We start from the raw sequence: 10,000 nt of genomic DNA, 5'->3' as shown, positions 1-10,000 counted from the left end.
ACAGCATCTATAAGATTGATTGCGAACATTTATTCATTCATTCTTTATACAGTACATTTAAATGCTAGTGCTGATAATATTACTATTACTCACAGACGTGCGGTCAGGGGTCAGGGGTCAGAGGAGGCAGAGCTAAGGGTGGTATAGGGCCAAGCCCTTGGACTTTCAAGGCCCTTCCCTGCTAGAGCATGAAAACCCGACCAGAGCTCGGTCACATCAGCGTGATAAATAGAAATTGCCACACAACAATGTTGGTATTTTTTGGCATTGAAGATTTAAAATTTAAAAACAGCTCATTATGTAGAGTAGCCAATGAGGTCGGTCGTTCCACTTGATATAAAGGTTCGTTTTTTGTGATTAAATTAAATTTAAAATAGGACTGTGTGTGTGTGATGAAATTTGTTTATGCACGACAACGCAAATTGTGCATAAATTAGCCTAGTCTACCCTATGTGCGCAGCGCAGATGATGGGAGACGTGGGTGGCACCAGGAGTTTATTAACCACGGAAAACGAAGGGACGTCTACTGTGGAAGTATTTCTACTTAGTAGTAGTCAAGGCGGGTATGAACCTGTTCATGTCCAATGTAAGGGTTGTGGATATTCATTTGGTTCCATTGAAGGAGAGGACTTCATTGAGTTGGCCCAGAACTTATTAACGTCGGTACTACATGGGTCAGTGGCAGGCAGCGCAGGACGTAGCCTAGCTGATTGCCTAAAACGTTGATGGATGGATTATGTAGGCTAAAGAGTTATTTCAAGGAAAAGGGCCCTTCGTCAATGGTAAGAGTTGATTTTCATATGAATAAGCTGCTTTCGTGTTAACGTTAATTTTACTTCACTGGGGTCACTCGTGTTCATTTGTTTCATTTAGAGACCTACGTAGGCTACCAACAGAGCCTCTTGTGTTCGTTTTTGGGATTTTTTCCTGTAAGCTTGGGCCTTTTGTGTGGGCCTTTGAATTCATTTCAATTGGCTAGATGACTGGGCTATGCGCGCCTGTGTTTAAAGCCGCCAGCGACGGGACATAGGACTCGATCGACTACTCACGTTCAAAGCCAAATTTCTTTGAAAATGTTTAGAACCTCAATAATAGATTTGATGATTTAAGCTGCTCTATTGGGTTTATATATTTGTGAATCTGACTGAAGATGTCAGTGCCTCACCGGCCACGAACCTCACCGCACTGCTGTTGTTCACATCTCCTCATTTACATCTCCATCCATTTTTTATGTTTTATAAATGATTAAAAAGTGCTAGTTATGTGTTGTGATACTCAATGTAATTCTAACATTGGTTCCTGTTCTAATGTGCCTTACTTCCTAATAAAAATATTTTAAAAATAAATAAATAAGTGCTAGTTATACAAATCACCCAACATTTAACAGTGTAGGCTACACGATTAGCATTCAGGCTACATTCAGGCTACGATTAGCATTCAGGCTACAGACCTTCACTTCTAAAACTAAGATTATGTTTACCGTAAAAATGACGTGGCTTACCCATAAGATTGATCGCAAACTTTATTAAATGGTATCCTAGCAACACATGCGTGAACCCTACGGGTTATCAGAAGGGACAAAAAAACATTTGAATAAACAAATTATGAAAACAGCGTGTGCAGCGTGTGCTAAATAGGACCAATCTCAATCAATAGGTTCGCGATGACGGCCGCAATGCTTGTAAAAGACGCTCCGTGCAAAGGTGTTGTAAAGTTGCCAGACACACGGGCTGGCAAGTGCATAGAGTTACCAGCCCGATAGTAAAGTTACCAGACCCGGGCGTGCGGGCATGTCGCCATTTCGAACCCTTAGTTATCGTAAATGTGAACAGATCGTCCTTTGATCAAGATGTAGTAGCGCGATTGTGGGGGTTCCAGCTCGAAAAGCCTTGAAGAGTAACACAACAGACACAACACAACAGACACACACACGTTTTAACGGTTAACCAATGGTTACCCTTATTGTCAGGTGTTACGGGTGCATGTGGTGCAGTGAGTCTGAAACAGGAAGAGAGAAACAACAGCTCACCTGTCTCCAAGTGTTGCCCGCATCAGATGTAATGAACACACTCACGTTGCCATTGGTCAGCTCCGAGCCGATGGAGCCTAGATGGAGGGAGGTGGGGGTGGGGGGGGGGGGGGGAGGAGGGGTGGGCAGGGGGGGCTGATCATTATATGGATGCAGGAGGTAGGAGATATACCGGGCTCTTCAAGGAAGAGCCAGAAAGCTTCAGGGCTTGGCATACATTGGATATTTGACAATTTATTCTGTTTTTGTTTAAACTGGGCATTGCTGAGTCCACATGGAATCCATCCTAAAAAATAAGAATGCTGATTCTTCTGTGTGTTTCACTTTCTGGCATATTTTAGCAATGTCTCTCAAATGGTCCAATGACTGAGAGTGTGTTGTGATTCAGAACTTGGTATTTTCATATAGTTTGTGGACTTCTATACCTTACTGCTGAAGTTCAGAATCTAACTAATGGGAGAAATCTTTAGTCATTAAAAGTTTCAAGGTCCCAAAGAGCTACATTTACAGCGTTTTATAACAAGTCAATTCATAGTCAGCATCGAAGTGAAAAAACAACATTTTCAAATGCACAAAAGCACTAAGAGGCTTTGTGTGTAGTATTTCAGTGTCAAGAAGGGTTTGAAAGTAAAACACAATGTCTGGTCCCTTGTCGCTCTATAGCTAAAACCCCCTTTTCTGCCAATTAATAAATAAAACTGAGAAAAAACTACCGAATATGGTAGCTTGGCTTCATACCCACCGCCATGCACTGTATGTGTCTACGTGCTAGTGGCAATAGCAACGCAAAGACTATACAACTCTGAAGCGAGGTGAGAGGCTACCTGAGGGGCTAGCAAAGCCATATTTCTCGTCCAGTTTTCATCCCTCACATTCTTCATTATTTAAAGACCTTTCCCTGCATCTCTCTCACCCTTAGGACCAACCGGTGGCTGGGGGTGGGGTTGGGCGCACAATGATTGTGGTTTAAGTACCCTGGGCTAGGTCCCCGCAATGTGACTTGGCTTTGCTGAAATGTTAAATGACTCATATGAGTTGGCAGCTGCCTGTGGAAAAGCGTGCGCAGACAGACCCACTAGAGATACACAATGGCACAAACAAAAAAAAAACCTCAACAAAAACAAGAAAAAAAAAAGATGAAGTGAGCAACCCCAAACTGCCACATCGTCCTTTGTTTTATTTTAGTGACACGGAACACAGTTGTTTTAGGTACCCCAGTGCACTGTGACGACCGAGCCAAGATTGGGTTTGTGACTGAATCGAAGGGGGGCACTGAGGTGAGCGTTGTGGCCTCTGCTCCTTTGGATAACATGATGTTGCATTGTGCTGTGCAAAGAAAGGAAGAGAACAAAAAAACAAAACAGCCACGATCGCTAATCCTGGAAAGGTATGCTAACTTAAACGTACGCTGCTCTTTTTTTCTTTTATAGGCCTACCGATGATTGCAGAGTAAAGTAAAGACACTGCTGTACACTGCTGCGTACACTCGCTGTATACGGGGGATGGGTTGGCCTAGCCATTGTTAGTACTTGCACTTGGTTCTATGAACATCTTTACTGTACCGTTATATTGTTTCACTTCTTATGACAAATGTACTTATTGTAAGTCGCTTTGGATAAAAGCGTCTGCTAAATGCCCTAAATGTAAAATGTAAATGTAAAGACACTTCCTAGCAAATGGTAAATGGTTCTCATTTATATAGCACTTTTATCCAAAGCGCTTTACAGTGTTGTTGACTGACATTCACCCATTCATGCACACATTCACACACTGACGGACTGCGGAGTCGACCACGCAGGGCGACAGCCAGCTCGTCAGGAGCAGTCAGGGTGAGGGCGTCTCGCTCAGGGACACCACGACACTCCGCTAGGAGGAGCCGGGGATCTAACCACCAACCTTGCGGTTACCGGCCGACCCGCTCCACCTCCTGAGCTACTGAAGCTACTGAAGCCTCCTCCTCTTCTCCTCTTCAATCACCCCGATTGGTCAAATAGTCCTTCCTCACTCACCCGAAGCCACGATGATTCCCGGAGCCGAGTCCTTGCTGGCGATGTTCCCTGACGTGTAGGGGTTGCCTGACACTTGCAGGTGGAGATGCAGCGAGCAGTACGGCTGTGGAGGTGAGAGGTAGAAGCAGCGCATACATCAGCAACGGAGAGGAAATAGACGTCATCATCGGCAAGACATATTCAGCAAGAAAGAACGACACAGCCACACACTCGCACACTAAATCTCTTCAGAGCTAAAGGGTTACGGCAACAATATGAACGACGACCAGCCACCCCGCCTATGATAAGTTTCATAATTTTTTTTCAAAATCTCCCCCATCTCCCCAATGGTCCCGCCATTAATTTTGATTGGGGTAACCTTTACAGACACAATTCTCATTACAAATCCGGCAAAATGCCAGTGGTGCGAGCCGCGGCTTGACGGGCTGTTTAGAGGTTTATTAAAGCTCTGACATTTTCTGACAAATGACTGTATAATGTGGCAGGATAGCCAGGCACGCCGCGGAATCGCTAATTGGCTTATCAAAAACACAGTGATTATTTTGGTCTTCAAAAGAAAAGTATCGAAAGGAGAAGACAAGGCGTACGGTACGGGGGCCTTGTCGCCGTCACTTCGAGACGTCCCTGTGCGCTGACAGCTACAACCGAGCAACCGAGTCGTCGTATCATTACCTGCTTCATCCCTATCCAAACTAGGATGGCGGCGGCGAAAAAAACACAACCGCTCCGCGGCGAGCACAAAAAACAAAGAACCAGGGAGTTCAGGACGGGGTTCTACGCTGGCGTTTTTCAGGAGCAGCGGGGGTTCTTCTTGGTGTTATTCCTGCCAGACACGTCTTCTCTTCTGTGCGTTTCTTAAATGGGAGGTCGGCTTATTGGACTGAATCAAACCATCTGACCTTTCAGCCGAGCAGCCTCGGAGCGCTCAGCTCTGACGAGGGCTGCTCTTTTTGAGCCCATCGCTGCAGGGATCAGTCAAACCCTGACAAGGCCTTTCTTTGAGGATGCAAACACACAAACACACGTACACACAGACACAGACACACACACACACACGTGCCAGAAGACAAACACAAACACAGATGGACACAAATACGGCCCACAGCGTGCGCACACACATGCACCCGGAACACACAAACACACACACATGCATACACTAAAACACACACACAGACACATACACTAGAACATACACACACACACACACACAGACACACACATGCATCCACTAAAACACACACACAGACACATACACATACACTAGAACACACACACACACACACACACAGACACACACATGCATACACTAAAACACACACACAGACACATACACATACACTAGAACACACACACACACACACACAGACACAGACACCCACCCACCAGCACACAGTGGATGTTGTTTCCTCTCAGGTCCGTGTTGGGGGCCTGCAGTAGTCTCCAGTCTCGTCCTCTGTTGAAGGTAATGTAGGTCTTCACCTGCTCATCCAGCTTTTTGTTGGCGAGGAACATGCCTTTAATCCCTGCCACCTAGAACACAAACACATCGCTTCATCAATCGTCAAAGTGTCTCACGTGTTAACTGCGCAAATCCTCTATATATGAGATTCTCCTGCAAAAGGTACACACAGAGAAGATGACTGGTGAAAAATATAAACAATTAACATAAGTTTTTATGTATATGATCTTGTTTTAGAAATCACCCCCATACTGTCTCGTAGTGATATTTCTGTATCTCTTATTGCTTAGCTCAACACACACACGCACGCACGCACGCACGCACGCACGCACGCACGCACGCACACACACACACACACACACACACACACACACAGACACACACACACACACACACACACACACACACACACACACACACACACGCGCACACACACCCACTCGCTGGGTGATGATTGATTATCATGGGACAGGAAATCGATGTGGGCCTGACTTGTTCTTGCAGGCACTAAGAAATAGCCCGAGGCCACAGAAGGCAGTTGATGACACCCAGGCAGGGAAACTCTGGTCTATAATTGGCAGATACTTCGATATCAGCCAGGATTTCGCATATGCTAAATCACCTCAGTTTGTGACCCCCGTCAAGACGAGGGATTTGACTGCGTGACCGAGACAAATGGGATGGATCTAGGAAATGTGCGGAATAACCCGCAACTAAATGAATTGATTCCGAGGTACACTGCGGAAGCGGGGGCTTGTGCATGTCCAGAGTACCAGAGAGCGGTTCAACATGTCACATTGCTCCTATAATTGGAGCAATTTCATGGACATCTGCATAATTGATATAACTTCATGTAATGAACATTCCCCAAAAAAAGAAATTCATGGGCAGTCACTGGTATAGTCCCTGGTACCCTGGTACTGTGCCTGGTACGTTCCCAGGTGCAGTTCCTGGTACTGTCCCTGGTACTGGTCTCTGGTGCTTTTCCTGTTGCTGTCCCTGGTGTAGCCCCATGTTACTGCATTGTCGGTGTCAGCACCTTATATATCCTGTTTAATATTCACACAATGCACTGTAGCTTCCCAGGCCCATCAACTCACTAGGTCATATTGATCGATGCTCATTACAAGGCTAGACAGCTGTCAGTCAGGCTTAAACTACCGGCGTGCGGTTTGCTCAACAACCACCCTTGATGTGTTGTGTCCATATTGATAATTTGGTTCAGGGAGGAAAATCGTGGATGCAGTAATATTCGTTTTGCATGCACTATAAGCACTAGCAGTTCTTTTTTTCGGCACTCAGTAAAACTTAAACAGACAAACAAACAAATAGGCTGGCAGGCAGACAGACAGACCGACCGACAGAGTCTAACCCCAGAATAGTGAGGTATGGCCTGGAGACAGCCAGCCAGCCAGCCAGCCAGCCAGCATTGCTCCAGTAGAGTGAGTGTACACGGTGCAGCCTGCCCAGTAGAGTGAGCTACTCAAGTAGAGTGAGCTACTCAAGTAGAGTGAGCTACTCAAGTAGAGAGAGCGTCTCCAGTAGAGTGAGAGGCCTCAGTAGAGAGAGTGTACCAGTAGAGTGAGAGGCCTCAGTAGAGAGAGTGTACCAGTAGAGTGAGAGGCCTCAGTAGAGAGAGTGTACCAGTAGAGTGAGTGTACACGATGCAGCCTGCCCAGTAGAGTGAGCTGTCTAGTAGAGTGAGAGGCCTCAGTAGAGTGAGCTGTTTAGTAGAGTGAGCTGTTTAGTAGAGAGAGTGTACCAGTAGAGTGAGCTGTTTAGTAGAGTGAACGCTGCCCCAGTAGAGTGAGCTGTTTAGTAGAGTGAGCTGTTTAGTAGAGTGAGCCGTTCAGCAGAGTGAGCCGTTCAGCAGAGTGAGCTGTTCAGTAGAGTGAGCCGTTCAGCAGAGTGAGCCGTTCAGCAGAGTGAGCCGTTCAGCAGAGTGAGCTGTTCAGCAGAGTGAGCCGTTCAGCAGAGTGAGCTGTTCAGCAGAGTGAGCTGTTCAGCAGAGTGATGCTGTTCAGTAGAGTGAGCCGTTCAGCAGAGTGAGCCGTTCAGCAGAGTGAGCCGTTCAGCAGAGTGCACGCGGCCCCCCCGGTGCAGTGCGCGTGTACCTCATAGAGGTCCACCATGACGTTCCCCTCGGGGCCCATGCTGCTGACCACGTTCTCCAGGGCCAGCGTGTAGTGCACGCCCGTGGCCTCCGACACGTACAGGTTGTAGGTCTCGTTCTGGTTCCACTCGCGCACCGCCGCCACCACGCGGTTCTCGTCCGTGCTGATCACGTGCAGGTCCTGGTGGGTGGGTGTGGTCGGGAGGGGGGGGGGGGGGAGGAGACGACAAGAGGGAAGGGTCATGGGGTGAGGGGGATATGTCCTTAAGAGCGGGTTGGCCCCTCTCCGACTGGCCCTTTGAGGAGGGGGGCATGATGGGAAATCATTTGGTTTAAAAAAAAAACATACAACCTTTTTAAAAGTACCGTCTTAAACTGTATTTCAGTATATAATACATCTCAATTAATATTAAGGGTAATATTATTGACCTTAAGTCAGTGTTGTTGTAAATGCACCCCTTTGCACCCATCTTTTCAATTATTATCTGACAGTATTTAACTTACCCTAAACTGTCTAATCCTTCAGTTTATAAAACCGTGACAGACTCATATCTAATTGAATGAGGGAGATAATAAAGTGTGACCTAAACTAGCCAAATGTATCACGCCTGACAACTTGCCTCTTTCTGCGAAATCAAGACGCATGAAATGTCAGAACGTACTCTGTGACCGGCCCCCGTTTCACTGAGTGGTTGTGATTGATCAAGCCCCGATTGATAAAGTCCCGCTGGGTAAAAAAAACATCTTATACACCAGATCGTTCTGATTTTACTGCCATGAAAGCAGTGTATTAATAAATAAAAACACTGTGTGCCTTTGGCAAAACAAAAAGCAGAGGAGGACATTATGTGGTTGTTTTTCCCTACTTCTTACGGTTCTTGCTGGGAGACGAGAGTGGCCAGAAGAACAGGCTTGATTGAATAAAACATGTTTAATTGTCACAACAGATGCAGAGACACAGACCCAAGCTGGCCAGCCTAACAGCGTCTGAGACAGTGACAGATATGGCCTAGTGTTACTCATATAAAGTCACACCAAACAATGAAAATCCATTCTGAGAACATTGCACCCAAGACCAACAAAGGAAGCAGATTATCATTTAATGATATAATTGGACACATTCTGGCGATGGGAAATGGGGATCTTTGCACAGTACACTGACACAGTAGCAGTTAGCTTGGGTATAATCCCGGACCCAGCAGTCCCGGACCCAGCATAGTAGCCAACAACTACTATGTTAGAGCAGAACTTCTGAGGGGAGACAGCCTGGTTCCCTGTGATTCCAGTGGATCAAGCTTCCAATAACTGTATTCCTACAGTGGCCAAATACACTGTGTTAGTTTTAAACCGTTTCTTAAGTGGACCACTGCTGGCCGGGCTTGTTTTCGCTACGAATAGCCAATTACAGGCTCAGAGCTTACAGATCCACCGCCTCCAGCAACATGATTGGTTGCAACAAATACGAAGCGAAAGAAAATCAAAAAGCTAGTCTGCTGCCAGATATGAACCTAAAGTCTAACATGCGAGGCTACCTTGGGCAAGGTGTACTTTGGCAGCTTCATGGGTGTGAAGACGTCTCGCTGGGCTGAAACGTAGTAGATTGTGCGGCTGCTGGTGGAAACCTGGGACGAAAGCATTGCATTAAGACCATTTTAAAAACAACACGATAAGAAATATGTTTACAAAACCCATGCTAAACTGTGACTTTTTCGACGGGGCCTGGGACAGGCCGAGGACAAAGCCGTCACACACTCGGCCTCCAGAGGTTTCCATAGACAATTGTTTTATTTCCAACGGGGCCAATAGCCATCAGCTCACCTGGACGAAGACGTACTCATCCTGCACCACCAGGGAATTGGGGTCAATGAAACCAGGGAATGGCTTGCCCTTGTTGGCCTCGGTGCAATTCTGCAGCCTGCAGGTGACGTACAATGCCTCTGCTCCCACGGGCACACACACACACACACACACACACACACACACACACACACACACACACACGTCAAGCCGTGGTGTGTGGCCGCTGTTCACCATTAACCAATGCAGAGCGGCCTTCGCCGGGAACAGTGAAGGCCCCACACAGTCCAGAAGCCTCAATCGGACGCTTGCATTACTCACGTCAATAAAATGGCCCCCTCTAAAGGCGGAGGGAGAGAGATGTGGAAGACAGACGACCAGAGAGGCCAATTGCCTTTGCCGCTTTCAATCACAGTCCCGGGAGAAAGCCTGTCCCCACATGTTAACCAATGCCAACTATATGTCCACATATGGGTGATCAATAGTGATAGCCTCCAAGGGGGCACATGGCTTTCAATCTGTGTGTGTGTGTGTGTGTGTGTGTGTGTGTGTGTGTGTGTGTGTGTGTGTGTGTGTGTGTGTGTGGGCAGTGT

At 46.8% G+C, this 10,000-nt stretch overlaps 1 protein-coding gene across 1 annotated transcript in view; it reads right to left on the bottom strand.

Moving 5' to 3' along the window:
* Positions 1–9,547, bottom strand: part of LOC311376193 (VPS10 domain-containing receptor SorCS1-like) — a gene marked incomplete at both ends in the record, with an annotated part of 12,682 nt that extends 3,135 nt beyond the window's left edge. The window contains 6 exons of the mRNA XM_084491056.1: positions 2,030–2,106; positions 4,039–4,141; positions 5,422–5,568; positions 7,612–7,791; positions 9,143–9,232; positions 9,429–9,547. Of these exons, the coding sequence (XP_084347182.1) occupies positions 2,030–2,106; positions 4,039–4,141; positions 5,422–5,568; positions 7,612–7,791; positions 9,143–9,232; positions 9,429–9,547 (716 nt within the window). The remainder of the gene's footprint in view (positions 1–2,029; positions 2,107–4,038; positions 4,142–5,421; positions 5,569–7,611; positions 7,792–9,142; positions 9,233–9,428) is intronic.
* Positions 9,548–10,000: the final 453 nt, after the last annotated feature.

The sequence above is a fragment of the Micromesistius poutassou genome, assembly GCF_964030765.1.
Source record: "Micromesistius poutassou genome assembly, contig: SCAFFOLD_5795, whole genome shotgun sequence".
Classification (NCBI taxonomy): Eukaryota; Metazoa; Chordata; class Actinopteri; order Gadiformes; family Gadidae; genus Micromesistius; species Micromesistius poutassou.
The sequence above is the reverse complement of the archived record's forward strand: the minus strand, read 5'-3'. Positions and strand labels throughout refer to the sequence as shown.